Source organism: Ambystoma mexicanum, chromosome 7p (assembly GCF_040938575.1).
Source record: "Ambystoma mexicanum isolate Mex_15411 chromosome 7p, UKY_AmexF1_1, whole genome shotgun sequence".
Lineage (NCBI taxonomy): Eukaryota > Metazoa > Chordata > Amphibia > Caudata > Ambystomatidae > Ambystoma > Ambystoma mexicanum.
Window position 1 is genome coordinate 249,534,927 of NC_090939.1, and position 21,196 is coordinate 249,556,122.

Here is a 21,196-nt window from a genome sequence, read left to right on the forward strand (position 1 = left end):
TGATGGTGCAAAAGAGAACACAAAGTCTTGAGTAGTGAGTTCTTGGTAAGGTACAACCTTTTTAATTAAATCAAAGTAGTACACAAAAGTAGTAGAGTAAATATAGAGATCATGAGGACTGCATTTTGCATTCTATTTCCAGTACTATCAGATTCAGAGAGAGACTCTATAACTTCTAATCGCAAATTCTCTGCCTCGAGAGACCATAAATACTGGCATTTGCATGTATGCTTCCCATTATGAGCATCTAACCAGTAGTGCATGTTTATAAACCGCATACCTGCACATTCAGATATGACATTATTAATGTTGAAAAGAAAAACACGAGGTGTTGGTGGCCTCAGTATAATAAGAATAAACATGAGTACTCACGTCAGGCTAAAGTCTGCCCAGTTATTGGCATTTGTTGAAGCCTCTGGAGAAGCAGTTGTTGTTACAGTGGTAGGGGTCACATGGACAGATGTTTTGGAAGTGTCAGTTACTTGCTTCAAATTGTTTGGTGCTTCCTTTTCAGTAATTTTCTCTGCGTAGTTGGCAGGGAACCAGCCCGTTTTACCTTTGATTTCTCCACCAAGCCACCCAGGTTCCCCTGTCTGGCTTTCATCCACCTGCACACAGGCAAAAGGGTGAAAAAGGAACAGATTATGTTCAAAGTGCTGCAACTGCCTTTCAGTCACCATAATATAAACATTTGCAAATTATAGAAACATTATGCTTACCTTGATTCAAGATGAAAGTATTAATTTATGTACATGTGTCAAAATGTAATCTTAAATAACTTGGAGATTTAATAACAATACCCCCAAGTGTTGCTGATGTTTTAGGACCATAAAATAAATCATATGGCGGCATACCATTATTTATTTATGGTTTGCTTTTTAGGCGCTTCTACAATAAGAAAATATTGTTTCAAAGCGCCCACAGGGCAAGGGAGGGAGCAGAAATGGGAAATACATTAAAAACACAATAAAATAAGAGCACAGGGGGTTTTGGGGGGTGGGGGGGGATGAACGTTCTAGGCCTTGTGAGTATTCACAAAATGCAAGTGCAGCAAGGTTATACCATAACAATCTACCGTCCACAATGCTGATCCACCAACTACTACAGTTCCCTGGCCAGTGGAACTTGTCCAAGAAAGATTGAGATGGCTCCACCTCCAGAAAGGTCTAGCTCTAATATCCATATATTAGCTGAAACCATTTATTTTAACCAGTATTTAACGCCTTCCAGAAGTCTGGAAAGCACTATATAAGGAAATAAAACTGTAGAAACTGATATACATCAGATCTGGTGACACCCCTTGTAGTGAATACAACTGCATAGTTTTAACAAACTTGAAATAGAAACATTCTTTCATTTTCTTCACTGCATCCTTTAATGAAGTGAAGTGTGCCTTCTTTAGAGTTTAAGTCACAGAATCGGAAGCAAATGCATTTCTGTAAAAAGTCTTTTTCAATACAGTGTTCTGTGTGTAAAGGTATTTACACATATAGCAGTGTTTAGAGGAACATACTTGTTACGGAAAAACATTTCACACAGTTGGAGCACTCTAAATACAATTGAGGTGGTAGAGACCACAGATGCATGTGCTACAGTGGACAGAGTTAGCCGGGATGGTGGACAGGAAGTCCCAAATGCATTGGCTTCTGATTCTGCCACTCAAACTGTAAAGAAGGCAAAGAGATACTAAATGAAAAATAATGCAAATAGAATGATTCTGTAAATGTTCAAGTCATTTAGAGAGATTAGTTCCAAAGTTTTGTACATAAGAAAAGGGATGAAGCCAATAGGCAGCACAGCACCTGACTACAGGTAAGAACTGTCAAATGTTACCAACTTTGTAGGGGCACTGCAAAGTGGGCAATCCTTTTGCTGTAGTCAAGAGGGAGCCCCAAAAGAGGAGATCCAGATGAAGATCCATCAATGAAGCCCAGGAAGGAAGATTGTGGTGTGAGACCCAGTGCCCAGAACACTGGCATTCGGGCAGAGCCCTCAGACACAAGAACGGCGCAAATGATGTATTTGGAGTCCGAGGACTTTGTTATGGCAAATAAGGGACCATGGACTAAACCCAATGGACGCACAAAACGCAACTTGCAGTACTGCACTACTGCTAAAAGATGCCAGCCAAAAACGCTGGCTACCCAAAATGTGTACAGCACTCCACTGCCCTCAAGCTAGGTCTGTGATTTAAACAATAAAATAACTGCACAAACCTTATGAGCTGATATGCATTGCATTAACAGATATTCACAAGTGAATTAGATAAAGGACAGAAGCAGATACTATAATGTGTGGCCAGGTTTGTTGGCACAGGAAAGCGGGCAAAGTAAAAGCTAGCACTGAGAAGGTTTAAGTTACTTACCTGTAACTATTGTTCGCCAGCATGGGTCTGGTATGGATTCACATGCTCATGAATATTCGCCGGGAATCCTCAGTAAAAGAAAAGAAAAAACCGTTTCACTTTAAACTGTATTTCTCCTCTAAACCAATCGCTGACCTTGGAGTCATACTGCCCCATCCAATGACAGTCCTCTCCCCAAGATCCAAACCTGGTGGCCATCTTCAGATTTGGCAAGCACGTGAAGTGGCAGTATGAACCAAGAAGAGCCACAGAGGGCAAGGTGGGAGGGTTCGCATGTGAATCCATACCAGACCCATGCTGGAGAACAATAGTAACAGGTCAGTAACAAACCTTCTTGCGAGCGGGCACAAATCAGCCAGTCGTCCAGGTATAGGCATACGTGGTATACACTGGTGCCAGGAATTTCATGAACACTCTTGGGGCGACTTCAAGACGAACGGCAGGGATTTAAACTGGTAGTCCGGTCCCTGAACCACTAAACGTAGAAACTTCCGATGTTTCTTGTGAATGGATACGTGGAAGTAGGCGTCCTCCAGGTCCAACATCATCAAGAAGGCTCCTATTTCCAGGTGGCCAAGCAGGTGTTGCAACGTGACTATCGTGAACTTTTGGGACTTTATGCATTTGTTCAGACGTCGTAGGTCTAGGATGGGCCTCCAGCCCCCGGTCTTCTTTCTGACCCAAAAGTATCTGTAATAGACTCCAGAGCCCCAGAGCTGTTGGGGGACTAGCTCTATCACCCCTTTTCGCAGCATACATGGCCTGTACCTCTTCCAGGAGCTGAGGGAGGTGCTGCTCCGGACAGTAACCAGAGGGAACCACAGACACCTGCATCGAAACTCTAGGGTGTCTCCTTGGGCCAGACCGTCCAGCACCCATCTGTCAGAGGTGATCTTTCTCCAATTGATGACGAACCTAGTCAGCCCTTCCTCCCACCAGGGTGCATAAGTGGGCCCCAACATCCAGGTCTGTTCAGGCTTGCTTCAGCGCAGTCGTCCTGCAAGGCAGTCCTCCACTACTGTAGGCCTGGGAATGGCATCTGTAGTCTTCATGAGTTAAGGATCTGGAAGGCTTTTGGTACGAAATGGAGAACTCTTTTGAAGACCTGCTCGACTTTCCCCTGGAGGAGAGAAAAGATGAGCGGTGCTGCTGGAGAGTGCCCAGGGAACAGGCCGCCTCCGTATCAGTTTTGATGGCCTGGACGGACTCGTCGACGACCTTCCCAAACCAAACAGATTCTCTCCATCAAAGGGCATGTTCAGCACCTTTGCTTGGACACTTCATGGCGGAAATTTGTGGCTTTCATCCAACCTTGGCGACGAAGGTAGACACCGCTGCCCATTTGCCAGAACCCTGTGTTGGCAACATCCAATGCCATTGTGATGGCGTGATCGGACGCCACTTCCCCTTCCTGGAGGAGAGCCATTGCCTCCATCTTCTCATCGTCGGGAAGGAACTCCAGAATCGGCCCCAGCTTGGACTACAATTCCCTGTCGTACTTGGCCAGGATCGCCAGTGTGTTGGCCACCTTGATAGGGGACGCCGCGGTGTAAATCACCTTTCCCATGGCGTTTATCCTTTTCCCCTCGCTGTCCGGAGGGACCGAAAAAGACGACAGGTTGGCTGACCCTTTTCTCGCGGCAGCCGATACCACCGAATCCGGTGGTGGCTGTGACCTCAGGCACTTGTGTGCGGAGTCTGGCACGCTATATTTCTTCTCCAGCATATCCCGTTTGGCTGGAGCCATCCAAGCGTTCAAGAGGGCCAAGCCATCCTCCCAAATATCGTCCAGAAAAGGCACCTCCATGATAGTCTTCCAATTGGCCTCGCACCTTTGATACAAGAAGACCTCCTTCTTGGTTTCCTCAGGTACCAGCTGGAATAGCTCGGAGGACCTGGCGATCATGGAGTGGAATGATCCCACCTCATCTGGTGGGGACACCCTATGTGGAGTATCCGAAGGTTGCTATTCACCGTCCGCTGCAACAATACCTTACTCATCATCCATCGTTGTGGCTGCATCCGTTCCCATTGTCTGGGTCTGCTGGGGGGAGAATGTGGGCCAGAGGTGGTTGAAATGGGGGCAGTCGGATGACAGCCTCTTCTTCGCTGGAGGCTGATCGGGGACGTGAGGAACCACAGGTACCGGAGCTGAAGTAATCCTCATCTGGATCTCTGACACCAAGGTGTGTAGTCTCATCAGAATATTCAGGGGGGCTGGGGGCGCTGCTGTGCACTAGGAGAGATGGACGCTCCTGTGTGAGCTATGCAGGCATCCCGGGCCGTAATACGACTAACGTTAATAAAGGTCGGTCCTGCCTGAAAATCGCCAAGAATGTTCCTCCAGGACAATTGAACATCTCCACAAAGCTTGAACTGAATTGGTACCACGATTACCGAGATACACCGTGTCAGAGGTACCACGCTGCCAGCGAGTGAAGCCAGCTTCCACGAGCCACTGTCTAGGGGGAGGAGCCCAGCGGTGAGAGGAATTGAGGACCGGAGGCCCGACAGGGCAGCTCATCTATACGCTGAAGAGGGTCGCGGGTGCTCTGAATCTCGTCCAGTGCCTGCTGACCGAATACGACTGGCACCCGATCAGGAGCCGCGGCAGGGCAGAGGAACCCAAGGAGCAGTCTCACAAACGGTAGGAGGGGGGTGCGGGTTGGAGGCGGAGTAATACCCGGCTCACCACATACCACCACGGACCCCTGCGGACTGCTCCCCGTCCGGCGGCTGCCCTCCCCCCACCCCCGCCAACATAAGCACGCGGCACCACTTGGCCCGCGCCAGAAAATGGATCACGAAAGGCGCACCATAATGAGGGAAGCTAGTGACAGTTACGGGCGCCGAAGGAACGGCCGCTCCCACGCGCATCCCCCATTGCACTGGGGGACCACGCATCATCCAAATTCCAGGCAGCAAAGCGGGACTACCACAAACAATGAATATTCCCAGCCTGCACCAGTGAAATAACTAATCGTGACAGTGGCCCACAGGCACTGACGGCCATGTTAATCCCTGGCCTGTGACTAAGCATAGCGGAGGCAATCACAGCAGGCACCACCACAAGAATAAAGAGAGACTATATCCACCTCCATACAGTAACGCGCCACAGGCACTTACGTCTATAGCATACTATACACAGAACCAGGGGGCTCACCCAGTATTACCGCAGGAGCAAGCCCACCCACTTCCTGCTCGGCAGTGACTACAGCTAAACCATAGGGAGGGCTCCCCCAGGCTTGCTCAACATAACATACCCGCGCCCATGCCCGGGTATTCACAATCCCAGGACGAATAACAGCTGAAGAGAAAAGTGAGCAAGCCAAGGCATGACCTACATCAAGCCACAGCGGCGGGGCCTTTACTCATTATGAGAGAGGGCTCACCCATAGCCACTTCGGGGACACACTAACCAAAGAGTACACAGGGCAATGACTACAGGAAAACGGACATAAAGGTCCCGCTGAATCGTCCTCACCTGAACGCTCGCACCCCGGTGTGAGTAGTTACATTTTCAAGACAGATCATAGAGGGAAGAAAGGGAACGCACAGAGAATACCCTACCGCTCCCTATGCGGCAGAGTCTAACAGACCCACACCATCTTCTAGACTACCAGAAATTGCCACACGGAACACAACTGGGGGAGCATCCAGGCCTCACGAAAGGCCCCAGATCAGCACATCACCATTGCACCCCCCCTGGCCTCTGGACGCAAAGAACCGCAAGATATAACAGCGTCACACACGACAGCAAAGTACGATGCCCAAGGGCTTCGACCCCAAGAAAGGGAAGGGAGCCATAGAGAAATACACGACAACGAGGAAAGACGCGGACGCCATGATGTCCATGGAAAAAGCACCGCAGACACAACCGGCTATAACTTCCCCGGCGATGGACCCACAAGCAGTCTTCCTGGCCATGCAGGAGGGATTCACCTCACTAAATGAGAAATTAGACGGGACAACTGCCAATGTCGCCTCCATCAAAACGCAATTGGACAAGACCACACCCCGAATCACTGAGGCTGAGGCGCAAATATCCAACATGGAAGATGGACTGAAAGCGTTAAAGAACACAGTGACAACTATGGCTAAAGAATTAGGAACGGTTAAAATCAAGTGCGAAGACTTAGATGCCAGGTCCCGACAGAACAACATCCGTATAATTAGTATGCCAGAGGAAGCCCTGAAAGGACCCATGGAACAAGCAGTGCAAAAACTCTTAAGCGATCTACTGGGGGATCCCGGATGGTCACCCATGTTCATTGTGGAGTGTGCACACAGATCCTTGGCACCATGACCCAAGCCTGGAGCATACCTGAAGCCCATCATATCACGCTTGATGAATTACAGAGATAGAGACTTAGTGTTGAAAACTGCCAAAGAAAAACAAGAACTGAGGTGGGATGCCAATACTGTCCGCATCTTCCCAGACTATATATTAGCAGTACAACAAGAAAGATGTCTATTTACAGGGGTCAAGAAACAAATACGCGAATGACACGTTCCCTATGCCATGCTATACCCAGCTAGGCTAAAAATACAACATGAGAACAAAACCTACTTCTTTACATTTCCTGAGGAGGCGGCAAACTTTGTCAAGACACATATTCCCATACCAACTCATCAGCCGAGAACTGAAGAGGACTCTTAACGTTGTGTGACCCTACAACTAGGAACAAGCAAGAGGAAGGATCGATGACGTGAACACCCAGGCCCCCCACCCCTTCCCAGGGGAGCCCCATAAAGAAAAAGGGCAAGGCCAATTCAGTCCACCTACAACAGAAAAATGAGCACCCTTTTTGTTCATGATGAGCTAGAGCAACAACACGCAGAACTTGCCGTAACGCAAGAGAATATAAGAACCGGCAGCCTGGGATGTCGCTACAGCCCCCCTGTACCAATTGCACTACGAGTTAATAGGAAGGGAAAGGGAGGGACAAGCGGGCATAGTTAAAGTTCGGGGAACTATGAGGGTGGGGGAGGGCAGCCGAGTGAGTTTGTTGGGGTTTAGTTCAGGGGAAGAAGAAGTTAAAATAAAAAGCACACAGCTAAAGAGCACACGCACTGACATGACCACACTAAAAATGGAACAGTGAACATAACTACACACATACCCAGAAGAATGGCTGAACCAAGAGACAAAGATATTAAAATGTTAAGCTGGAATGTCCGGTTGCTAGGTTCCAAGATCAAGAGAAGGAAAATTCAGGCATACATTAATAGATTGGGCCCCAAGATAGTCTTCCTGCAAGAAACACATTTACTACATCAGCAAGCCGGCCAGCTCGCCCCCAATTGGGGAACACACCAATACTACATGTCGTACTCTACCCGGGCGAGAGGTGTGGCGACCCTCATACACAAAACCTTGCCATTCGCAAATCTCCACTCTGAATGTGACACAGGGGGCAGATATGTTCTGGTCCATGGCACCCTTCACGACAGACAGGAACAAGTTACTTTCTTATCTGGTAACGTTCTTTCGATGAGATGTTCTGACGACGTATTCCATATCTATGACAGGTTATCACCACAGATGTGCTGCTTCGGAAAATTTTCGGCGCCTGCGTCGATGACGTCGATATGCTGTCCTCAAGGGTTCTCCGTCGAGCCGACGTCACTGGATGTTATAAGTAGGACGCACGACGCCCATAGCCTCAGTTGTAGTTTTTTTCCCCAGAACGTGTGGCACTAATCTTCTGCCAGTATGACCACAGAAAGCCTTGCGGAAACGTAAGCTGCAATGGCATATGAAATTCTGTAGCGGGGCAGGCTGGGAGGGTAGAATATGGAATACGTCGTCGGAACATCCCATCGAAAAACGTTACCAGGTAAAATAACTTCGAGGGGATTGGTTCATCCGACATATTCCATATCTCTGACAGACTCCCAAAGCAGTACCAACGTATGGAGGAGGGAAAAGAATTTAGAATTCAAAAATTTAGAATGCCCAATTAAATTGCAGAATAGAGGACCGCCTTGCCAATACCAGATCCTGCCCATGGATAGAATCTAGGGAGTAGTGTCTTACAAAAGTATGAACCGAAGCCCATGTGGCTGCTTCACAAATGTTACGAATGGGAACACCCCTCTGCAGAGCAGTAGAGGCAGCCACACCCCTAGTAGAATGGGCCGTAAGCCTACTGGAGGGTCCTTACCCGCCAAGCGGCAACATTCAGAAATTGCCAAGATGATACATCTAGACAAAGTCTGCTTAGTAACCGCTTGTCCCAAACGCCTTCCAGCGTATCCTATAAAGAGCTGATCGTCCACTCTGACCCGGGACATGCGTGAGATGTAGAAACCTAAAGCTCTCTTAGGATCCAACCTATGGAGCCTCTCCTCTTCCTTACCAGGATGCGGAGGAGGATAGAACGCCGGAAGAATGACCTTCTGGCTTAAATGAAATTCCGACAACTTTCGGAAGAAAAGAAGGACAAACCCTAAGGACAACCCTGTCCTTATGAAACACTGTGAAGGGTGGTTTAACAGAAAGTGCCTGCAACTCACTCACTCTGCGAGCGGAAGTAACCGCAACTGAAAATACAGTTTTAAGGGTCAACAGTCTCAAAGGACAAGAATGTAAAGGCACAAATGGAGCACCCATGAGGAATTTTAGAACCAGGTTCAAATCCCAACCGGGCACCTGGAAAGGTGACTGTGGAAACACATTAGTGAGCCCTTTCAAAAACTGAGTAATTAAAGGAATTTTAAAATAAGAACACTCCTCAGACGAGCGCTTAAATATGGACAGTGCTGCCAGGTAACCTTTAATGGTACCCACTTGCAGGCCCTTGTGGGCTAAGGAAAGTAAAAAGGACAGAACCACAGGAATGTCACATGAAAAAGGATCCACATTCTGAACCCTGCAGTCTGGCCGAAAGCAACACCTCCATCACATCTTCAGGGAGGTCCCAATCCTTATACCTCAACCTCTCAGAAGCCAAGCGTGAATGTTGAGGGATCTGACCTCTGGATGGAGAACCTGACCCCCCCCCCCCCTCCTCCCCTGAGAGCAGATCATCTCGGTAGGGAAGACGGCGTGGAGGGCAGATGGACAAGTCGAGAAGGTCCGGGTACCACGTTCTCCGGGCCCATGCCGGAGCAATGAGGAACATCAGGGAACCGAAACTCCGTAACCTCTGCAGCACTTGCAGAATGACGGGGACTAGAGGAAACACGTACAGCAGTGGGAAAGACCACTCCACCACAAACGCGTCCCCTAAGGCTCCTCTTGGAGGAAATTCCCGCGAGCAGAACCTTTCGCACTTCCGGTTGACACTTGTGGCGAAGAGATCCACTTGTGGGGTCCCCCAAAGGCCAAAGATCTCCAGGAGAATCTCCTGAGCCAGCTCCCACTTGTGAGAGATCGTGCTCTGCCTGCTCAGAGCATCCGCCGTCTCGTTTTCGTCTCCAGCCAGATGAACTGCCGAGATCGAAATTTCCTGCTGGATGGCCCAGAACCAGAGCTGCATCGACTCTCTGCACAGAGGAAGTGACCCTGCCCCCCCTTTTTGTTGAGGTAGTGCATGGCCACTGTGTTGTCCATCACAATTAGGACATTCTTCCCTCGCACAGCCGGCAGAAAAGCTTGCAGGGCAAGCCTGACAGCCCTTATCTCCAACAGATTGATATGGAGTCTGGACTCCGACGGAGACCAACGACCGCTGACTGTCAACTCGTTGGCATGAGCTCAAAGCCATACCCCCTGAAGAACACACTTTCTTCGCCCAGCCGTCAAAACCCTTGCCGTCCCCATCAGGAGGGATGGTAGGGTATGACGCCCGTTTAGCCAGGGCCGTATCCGCTTGCACCACCAAACTCTCCGGAGTATGGTGCACGGACAAGTAGCCGGGGTCGCCACTGGCTGGGCAGTATTTTTTCAGCAACGACTTACCCACTGCCGGAAGACTCTCCGGAGCAGTCCAAGCCGCCGCCACTCTTCTTTGCAAGGCCATATGGAATGGCAGAACCGGGTCAGCTGGTGCCCTTGGTCCAGGATATGTCAGGTCATCCTGCAGAAAATCGACTGGTGGCGCAGACCACCCCAAATACTCCGACACCCTTGACATGAGCCGCTGGTACGATGACTCGGCATGCGTGCCAGGCTCAGGCCTACCAAACTCTACCTCCGGAGAGGTGTCCAGACCACTGGCGTCGTGCAATGACTGACGCAGGTCTTCAATCTGGCTATGACCAGACAAGAGTTCGTCAGGTACCTCATTAGGAACCAAACCTTCATCAAATCCTTCCTCCACCTCAGAAATATAATCCAGAGGTTGGAATGGGGGCACAGAAAAAAGGACACATTTTTATACTTGGCCAGAGCCTTTTTCGGGGGTTCCACCGACCTCCGGGGTACCTCCAACAAAGCATCCTCGAAAGGCGTTGAGGGCGTCGATGTAATCAGCGTCGACACAGGCCTCGATGTCCGGAGCGTGTCCTTCAACGACCCCGCGCTGATGGCGTCGATGGCTTCCTCGGAGCCAGAGCCTCGAGGGAACCGCTCGACGGACATGGCGCTGATGGCGTCAATGTCTTCGAAGAAGACCTCACAGGCTCTGACGGTCTCGAGGGCGTCGAGGACCGGGACCTGGAGCGGGCATGGCTAGAGCGATCCACCTTGTCCAATCAGGACCTTGAAGGTACCCAATGATCGTGCCTACCACCCGAGCCCGAAGGCGTACGTGTGGTGGCTCTAGCACGGTCATGGCCGGCTTCTTTCGAAGGCGCGGATGGACCAGAGCCCTGCGACTCAAAAATCGCCATAATTTCCTTACGAAATGCATCCTATTCCGCAGGAGAAGAATGCTTGCCGGGACAAGCAACCAGTCGTGCAGAGTCCTTGGACGAGGACGGGGAAGGCGACCGGTGACAATGCTTCAGCAAGTGCCTTGACGAGACAGAGGAGGAATGGCGGGAACCACTAGGGGACCGAGACCCCCTGGACTTACGCCGACGACGCAGAGAGTCGCCCCTTGAATCGTCGGTGGAAAGTCCAGTGCACCTCGGCTTACGGGGTTTGCAAACCCTATCTACAGAAAGTTTCTTCTTCCGCTCCCGCAAGGCCTTCGATGTTAACGACTGGCACTCATCACAATCTTCCGTGGCGTGGTCCTAACCGAGGCACCAGAGGCAGGCGTTGTGCAGGTCCGTAAGCGACATCTTGGAACCGCAGTCCCGACACTTCTTGAAACCCGACCGCGCGATGGAGGAAGATGAAGACATGATAATAACTTCACAAATCCAAGATCGAAGAACCGAGGTACGCCGAGATCTCCGAAGAGAACACGTTTGCAGAAAAAACGGAACTGAGGCTACGGGCGTTGTTCATCCTACTTATAACATCCGGTGACGTCGGCTTGACGGAGGCCCTCGAGGACAGCGTATCGACGTCAATGATGCAGGCGCCGGAAATTTTCCAAAGCAGCACAGTTGTGGTGATTACCTGTCATAGCTATGGAATACGTCGGAGGAATCAATCCCCTTGTTACTTAACATATACGACCCTAACACAGATGACCCCGACTTCTATTCCACTTTATTCGGGAAACTGGTGAAGTTTCCGACAGCCCACCTGATATGCGGCGGTGATATCAACACCATTCTGGATGTACACCTAGACCGCACGTCGGATCAACCAGGGGCACGGTCTAGATCCGCCCAAATGATACTTCCCCATATGTCTGACTTGAAGTTAAGAGACGCATGGCACTCCTTGAACACCACCAAAAGGGCATACACGTTCTACTCGTCCGTGCATGACATGCATTCCAGAATAGACTTGTGGCTAATCGCTAACAATGCATTAAGCTGGGTTACTGATGCTCACATATACCCTAGGACATTCTCCGACCATTCAACTATACAGCGAACGCTCTGCATTCCCGACGTAAAAATAGGCAGACCCACTGGAGGTTTAAAGCAGCTGCCCTCCAGGATTTGCACTATAAAATGTCATTAGCCCAACGTATACGAGACTACTTCGAAATTAATGAGGGCTCCGTGTCCAGTCAGGCGGTATTATGGCAAGCATTTAAAGTCTGCATCAGAGGCACTGCAATGTCTACTGAATTCGGAGTCCTTAAATACATTTGCAGAGACCTAGTCCGCCAAGAGGCAGATATTGCCAATAAACAAATCTAGTATGCACAGTCACCGTCCCCACAACTAGGACTAGAGATTAAAACTAAACTAGATGAATTTTAAGAAGCGGCTGATCGCGAAATCCGCTACTTCGACAGGCCTGCAGCAGCGCGTCGCTAGGGGGAGCCGGAGCGCCCTTGGAGACTATTGGCCAGAATGGTGCGAGGAGAGCGGGGTCCGACTACCATCCCATGCATAAAACAGACGGCACTGTGACCACGGACAAACAAAAAGTGATGGGGGCGTTTTATGATTTCTACAAGCGGCTATACTCTCCTCAAAGCAATGCCGCTGATGAGGAAATAGATCGATATCTCGTTCGCATACCCACAACATTAATAGCAGATGCCACTAGAGAGACTTTTGAAAGCCTGATCACAGAGGCCAAGATATTAGAAACTATAAAAATGTTACCCAACGGGAAATCACCAGGCACCGATGGCCTTGGGGCGGAATTCTCCAAAGAATTCAGCCAGCTCCTCGTACCCAGGCTACACGCAGTATGGACAGAGGCTCTAGAAAAAGGGGAATCACCTGAAACCACTAGAGAAGTGGTCATCACCTTCATGCTTAAGCCGGGGAAGCCACTGGAAGACTGTGGCTCCTACAGACCACCGACGCTAAAATCTTTTCAAAAATACTGGCCACCAGGCAAACCCCGCTAATGCCCTATATGGTTCATGAGGACCAAGCGGAAATTTGTCACCGGTAGGTCCACCGCTACAAATATCAGATGCTGTAACAAGATTCTGGCGTCAATACCGGAGGAGTCACAGGGGGTGGCGGTCTCCCTGGACATGCAAAAGGCATTCGACACAGTATACTGGCCCTTTCTATTCAGGGTATTACAGAACTATGGGTTTGGCCCTCATTTTATTAAGTGGATTAAAATATTATACACATGCCCCTACGCCAGTCTAAGTGCCAATGGCTCCCTCTCAAACAGACTGGAGCTCCGTGGGGGCACCAGGCAAGGATGCCTACTATCACCTCTACTATTCGCATTGGTGATAGAACCCCTGGTGGACATACTCGGGGCTCGTTACAGCATATACGGGCTGTGGCTCGAAGGCAAACTGAAAATCATCACACTATACGTTGATGACATCTTATTATATCTTAAAACCCAGATCGCACGCTTGGGAAAGTCCTGTCAGAGGTGAAGACCTTCGTGAATTCTCTGGCCTTAGACTCAACGCCAACAAATCCAAAATGTTCCCGCTCATAGAAGCAACGGTTGCACCACGTGAGCTTCACAGGCTCATTTGGAGCCCGAGACATATTCAATATTTAGGAGCATACGTGGCTAGAACTGCTCAATTGACCCACGCTCTGAACTAAAACACCCTGGCTGACGCATTGTGCGTGAAAATGACACGCTGGAACGCCCTCCCTATCTCATTAATGGGTAGGATCGCCCTTATCAAAATGATAATCTTCCCTAAACTCTTACCTATTCACCACAGTCCCAGTGTGGCCCGGCCGCACATTGTTTGCCAGAATAAAGAGTGCCTGCACCACATTCACATGGGGGGCGTGAGACACTTCAGATTAAGTTGGAGGGTGCCAACTGATCCTTATGCACAAGGAGGCCTAGCAGCGCCAGACTTTGAACTCTTATTTAGCCGCACAAGCGCATTACGGCGCCCAATGGGCTACAGACTTTCTCATGCGCATGAAATCATCCCTTGCAAACCTATGGCCCGACTTCACAGCCGAACCAGTGATAAACCTGGGTCCGGGATATATGTTCACTGCGGAGAAAGGGACAATTTTGGCGTCCACACTGAACAAGACCATTATTCAGTCTCGCCCACCAGAAACACGGAACGCCAAAACTAAGTGGGAACAAGATCTGGGGCACCAGCTAGAGGACTACCAATGGCAACAGATATGCACTCTGGCCAAATATATATCATGCAATGCCAGATATAAACTAATACATTATAAAACTGTCCAAAGAACACATACTCCTGCCAAAGTGAAACACATATCCAACAATAGCAGGTACATGCCCAAGATGTCATTCCGAAGAAGCAAACATCTTCCATATGTTGTGGGCATGCATACAACTGAAGTACTGGGCAGAGGTTTGCGCAGCCTTAGACGAAATGGCTGATCAACCCATCGAATGGTCAGCAATGCTATGTTTATTGGGGGCAACAGGGAAGATGAATCCAACCTGGAGGAAGCTACTGAACTTGAGTTTATTGATAGCTAAGAGGGCCATACTGCTGAAGTGGAAATGTAATATCCCGCCCACTAAGTAAGATTGGGTTAAAGATATGATATGGACAAGTGACACTGAAGAACTAAACATAGACTTAGTACAGCCCACCTCTAGACCCAGAAACATTTGGGCCAGATATAGACAATACCGTTCTGAGAAAGCTATAACCGACAAACCAGAATGATAGGAAATGTAAATGATTGTAGTGTGAATGTCTCGTAATTAATGCAAGATGTGTATAAGACCTACCTGTGTGCAACTATAAAGGTTTTAAAAAAAAAAAGAATATTCAAGGAAATGTCAATCAGCTGAAAAGGCAGACCAGGAGAAATAGGCCCTGCACCATCGTCCTCTTCAACGTCCTCATGGACTGTATGTAAGGACTCTTGATCTTTGTCATCCGTGGACGAGACCTCCATGGTTTGTGCGACAGCCTGGGAGGGCTGTTTCGGGGCATCCTCAACCCCCCCTATCTTTCCCCTCTGAGGCTCTTGAACCAGGGCATGGTCCGGTTTCACCCCTTCTAGCGTGCCTACAATCTTTGCAAAAGTCACAGCGGCGGTGTCACGCCTTGGGAGTTGGGACACTGAGCTGTGGGAGCTACCCTCGCAGGATCACCACCCATAGCTGTCGTGGCAGTAGTAGTCGACTGAGTTGCCAACGAGGTCTTCGCCTGTGCCGATTGAGCCTGCTCGGGCTGCTCTGCCTCTGTCTCCTTCGTCCGTGGCTTCTCCGATTTTTCACATAGTTTTGCGGGGGTAGATGACTTGCTGTTTGAAGAGGAGCTTGATGGTAGGCTGGCAACGGAGGCAGAAGGTGATGCTGATCGTGCCCTATCCACTTTGCGACCTGTTCTCACAGCAAACCCGGTGGACTCAGATTTGCGGCTCTTGGCCTTCTCTTGGGCCCCCATGGATGAGGCACCCTCAAAGGACTTAGAAGACCGCTCCTTGGAATGGCCGGTCCTGGGTGAGGCATGACCCTGCTCGGAGCACGGATCAGAGGCCTTGGCGTTAAGCCATGCCGCCAGCCTACTAGGCCTGTTCTTTGTTGTTTTCTTGGAGAAACCGAGGCATATCTTGCACTCTACCTCCTTGTGGTCCAGGTGCAGGCAGTAGAAGAATTGCAGGTGCTTGTCCTCCACAAACAAATTCTGTAGCCAGCATTTGATGCAGGGCCTGAAGAGGGACCTTCTCTCCTTCTCCATCAAGGTCATAGGGCGCAAAGGCCTTGTAGAATCTTCGATGATGTTCACCTTAGAGGGGTGCAGATCTTCACCGACAATGGATCCCCACTGTCGGCAGATGAAGAAAAGAGCACAAAGGCTTCTTTGAAACAGAAATAACTTTTTTCGTTGCAAACACGAAAACATATACAAATAGCTTGGAGAACAAACTCGAGGACTCCCAAGCTTGCAGTAACATTCCGTAGATGGCTGCCAGAGGAGGGGCTTAGGGAGAGGACCGTCATTGGATGGGGCAATATGACCCAGAGTACAGTGATTGGTTTAAAGGAGAAATATGCATGAGCTTGTGAATCCATGCCAGACCCCAGTGTTAGGGAGAAGTCTCTGTATAGGCTAATTTCCCAAACCTAGTGAGTCCCCCAGCAGCACTGGATTTTTGGTGTTTAATTTTTTCTCCTGCTAAAAGTGAGACTCTTTTTTTGCCACTCTTAGGCATGATTTGAGAATGTTCTTTGACTTTGTAATGTGTTTTATGGGCTGTGGGGTCTTTTACTCCATACGGCTTCATGTGTTTTTGGTAAGTGTGTTACACAGCACCCTCAGTGCAGTAATACAGGGGTGTCATAGTGGCCCCCAAACAGACTCCATACCCTGGGACTGACTACTGTCTCCCAGGGCATGTAAAGTCACCATTGACTTTACTAGTCTTAAATTATGAACAGAACCAGTACAAACCATCATATTATGGAAGTACTGGTAGGGGTAATTTGATTGCCCCTGGGTCTATTTTTCAAGGGGGCACTGTCCAGTCCCCCCCTTGTCGAGTTTCTGGCTGGTGGCAGTAGTTACCATGCGAAATATTCCACCGGAATATTTCCTATGGGATTTCCCATTCATTTTAAACGCACCACTTTTTTGGTGCAATGTTAAAGATACCGCTGGGTTATTTAATATTTATTCCCCGGTTGGGTCTTTTTGCCAGGACTCGGTTTTAAAATGTCGTTTGTGTTCGCCTCTTTAACTCCAACCAAAGTCGAGCCCTTTGTTCCACTTTTGTCGGGCTTCTGCACAGAAGCCTCCAAAAGTGGTGCCACTCTGTCTGGGTCTACAGGATGTGTGGGAGGGGGGAATAGGCACCCTGGACTGAGTTGCCTCGGCAACTCAAGTCGCACTCTTGTGTGATTGGCCCAGTGGTGAGCCACCCGGCTCACCACTTAGCATGTTTGAGTGACAGCTAGGACTGATGAATGGGGGTTTTCTGCATAAAAGCAGGGCTTTGGGGCCTGGAACTTCAGAAGTTGCCATAGGACTTGAAGAATCCGAAGAGGGAGAAGCTGAGCCGACCTCCAACGCCGACACCACCGGTGGAGCCCTGCTGAACCAAACTCAACACTTCCCAACGACAGAGAAGATCTTCTTCCAGGAGAGTCTTCTTCCTTTGAGCTGGTGGGGTTAACCAGTTCGCCTTTTTTCGCCTTCCTGGATCGTCTCGTGGTCGAATTGCCCGGGCCAAGCACCCCGGCGGCCGGATGGCCATGCTTCACCACTACCGTGAATAAACGGGTAGTACCTTTTAACCGGGAAACTATGCGGCTGGTTTCTTCCCTGGCAGTGCAACGACTTCCAGCTTTCCTCCACGTCGAGATCTTCTCTTCCCCTGGACGAAACACCGACTTGCACCTACTGCCAGGAACAACTGCCCCCGCTGGAGCTTTCTCATCATTTCAGGTACTGTGTCCCACCTGGTCTCCCTTGAAACAGACTGTTCAAGGTGTCCCGTAAATCCTTGACTCTCTATCCTGGGGTGACCGGAGACCTGTTAACTAACTTTTCTGAACTGATCCAACTCCTTTTGAACTATCTGCAAAGACTTTTAAAGTGTACTTCAACTGTGTGATCTTGGGCACATTCCGCCTTCGTCTTTCCAAGAGTGGGCCTGGCCTATGAACTTTCTTGCTCTACAGTAGACTCTGCCTTTCTTGACTTGCTGTGGTTCTTTTTAAAGTGTTGAAATTGTAAGCTTTTCTAATTCTGCCTTTTCCCTCCCTTTTTAAATAATTATTGGAGTGCCATCTTGGTTAAGCGCTCACCTCTGTATTTGATAATAAGTGGTGTTCTTTTCCTAAGACTTGTCGAATAATTCATCAGGGAGGTGTATATATTTCTAATGACTGTGTTTGAACTTGCTTGACATATTAGTGCCAGTGTATTTTTACAAGTGTGTTTTTAAACAAATAATTATATACTTTTATACCAAAGCTCTGGTCAGTGTTTGCTTGTGCTACTGTATTTTTGTACCTAATTTGTATATGCTATATACTGCCTAACTCTTCTTGAGAGAAGTCTGACTACTCAGTCACAGCTACCAGGTAAATCTGGGTGGTACAGGCTGCCACCAATCGGGTTTACTGCCAACACCTGTAGTGTTAAACTTTTTTGCAGTGGTCCCTAAGGGAACTGCACAGGTTTCTGCCTAACACCCATGCAGGAAAATTACATTTCTATAATAAAGTTGAATGGTTAGTATAGGATACAATAAAGGGAAGAAAATCCCATGGGAAGATTTGACCGTATGGAATTACGAGAGAAAAGGGCCTCAAACACAACATAGGTGAAACAGGTCCACTCCTGTTGATGCGGAAAATATGAAGGTGTGGCGCTGGTGGGTGGAGTCAAGGGAGCACATGCTCCCGGGCTTGGCCACCGAGCGCAACTATATTTAAGGGGAAAGGCATTTTCTTCTGGTAAAAAAGCTTCTGTTCTTGTACCTAGCGAGGGACGCACATTCAGTATGGGGGGGAAGGGGACAGGACGTAGAAATAAAGGAGTTACAGATAAGTAACTTGTTCTTTCTCCAGCATGGGGTCTAGCATATATTCACATTCTCATGAACAACAATTACATAGCAGTACATATACACAATCACAGCAGGTGGCAAGGCTTAACCGAAGCAATATAAAACAAGAGGGGGGGGTGCAAGCAAAAAGTTTAACAAGGGCAAGGGCACTAAACGACCTAAACTAGGTCAATAATACACAAAAAAGAAGTACAATGCTGTCTGGCCATGTATAACAAGATTTTCAAACAAAAGCAACCTTTCAATGGATATAAAACAGAAAATATTTTATTTTGTTCTATATTGTTGATCAGAAACAACAAGGAATTCAAACTAATATGAGTGATTCACCCAATAAAAAAAAAATTGTATACATTGGTCCATAGCAGTGCAATAATAACGCTGCTCACCTACTATTTGTCAAAACACACTTGCAACTTACACACCTGCAACTTTCACACCACTCTTACATCACACACACAAACATGACATAACCAATCGTAACCAAAAAGAACACAAGTTAAAATCATACAAGGGTGTACATTACAAAACAAACTGAATATATAAAACCATTAAGTTTTTCATACAAATGTCAAAAATGCTTCAATGTTTTGGTGTTATTGCATAGGAGTAGTATATTATTTACAAACTCTCTACTTCATTAGAAATGGGTATAAATCAAAGGTCTTCGTCTACTTGAGTTTCGGCTTTACCAAGGGTCCTCAAGATGCTTAACGGACCAGCCTCATCAGGACGAAGTGGATGGATGGTGGTGGAAATAGCTAGTTTGTACTGGAAGCAGATGTCAGTGTAAAGTCGCTGTTGGCAATTCTTGATAGATGATGCCGTGGCAGAATTTTAATGCTATTGTCCTTGTCGCCAATTATAGATTTAGTGCTGTTGAACAGGGTAACCCATTAGGCTGCATGTGATGAATCACATCAACGCTGACTGGGTTGAAAAGGGCTGCGTTGTAAAGGCCTTTTCCACCGCGCGTATATATAAATCCTCAATTAGTGTTCATAAATGCTCCAGTCGAGTATTCACAGAATCCCATTCGGCTGTGTGCAGTGATTCGCAGCCATGAAACATAGAATTAAAGTTTCCCTTGTTGCTTATTGCATTTCTACCGCGAGTGTACCAAACAACAATGCGTTTCTCCCTGGCTCCAGTTGGAAAGTGTAAATGTGCTTTCAGCTACCTCATACTTGAAGCAATAAACACTCACCTCTGGAACAGACTGACCTCAAACAAACAGGTTGCGTAGCACCGCTTGGCTGACTTGGGACTCCTCCCTGGAATCCCTGTCGAGGCAGTAGAACCTCGTGAAGGGGTCCGTGGACCTCCATGTAGCAGCCCTGCAGATGTCGAGAAGGGGGAACACCAGACAAACGCCAACATTGTTGCAATGGCTCTGGTACAATGGGCTCTCGGCCAGCCTGGAAGAGGTCTATTGTGCAAGACGATGACAGCACATGATGCAGCCTGTTATTAATATGGATGCGTTAGACTGAGAAATTACTCAACGTAATATTCATTCTATGGACTCTTCTCCCCCAGATTCCTCATCTGATAGTTATCTCCTTCCAGAAAAACTTTGACCGGGGGGTAGTGGACATCGACTCGGCCGTCGATCCGCCCTGACTCAGTGCTCCATCGCCGGCTCCAGACAGGACGTTGGCTGTCACACAAACTGCGTCACTACTCCCCGTACCTCAGTTCCCGCTACCCCCACCCCAGAACTCTGCCACTGCAGAAAAAAAATAGCAAGAAATTAAGGCCAAATAGCAAATTGAGGGTTAGAAAACAAGGATCCCCATAGGGATACATAGAATTTACAGAAACCACTTACCATTTTGTTTAAACATATTTTTTTTTTTTAGAACGAGTGAGAAATATGTGGCTTGCTTGCCAGAAAAGCACCAGACTCTAGGACCATTAACAAGTCTCCCCTCTCCCGAAAACAGGCATAGCCCAACTGCCAATGTTTTCTAAGGTGATGGATGAGAGAGGTGATGAGGAATCCACAGGAGAAGAATCCATAGAAAGAATGTTACGGTGAGCAATTTCTCCTTCAATCAATGGATTGCCTTTTTCACGCAGATGCGTCATCAGACTCCCAAAGCAGTGGAACAATGGAAGCGGGCAGAAAGCTGACAGCAAAGAAATGTTTAACTCTGTCCTTCCAAAGCGAGCGGCAGGGCCGCGGGCACAGGCCTTGTAAAATTATGGATGGAGGACCAGGTTGCCGCCCCGCAGATGTCCCTAACCGGAACTCCCCTTTGCATGGTTGTAGATGCAGAGATTCCTCTGGTGGAGTGGGCTCTGATGCCAGAAACCAATTCCTTGCCTGCGGATTGGTAGCATTCTGCGATACATAGTATAATCCATCGTGAAAGTGTCTTCTTGGTCACAGTCGGACCT

At 48.5% G+C, this 21,196-nt stretch overlaps 1 protein-coding gene across 4 annotated transcripts in view; it reads right to left on the reverse strand.

The window, feature by feature from the left end:
- The window catches only part of ITSN1 (intersectin 1), a 3,188,156-nt gene that overhangs the window by 1,173,500 nt on the left and 1,993,460 nt on the right, over positions 1–21,196 (reverse strand). For all 4 annotated transcript variants that reach the window (XM_069636218.1, XM_069636217.1, XM_069636220.1 and 1 more), the window contains one exon: positions 373–608. In XM_069636218.1, coding sequence (XP_069492319.1) covers positions 373–608 — 236 coding nt within the window. The remainder of the gene's footprint in view (positions 1–372; positions 609–21,196) is intronic.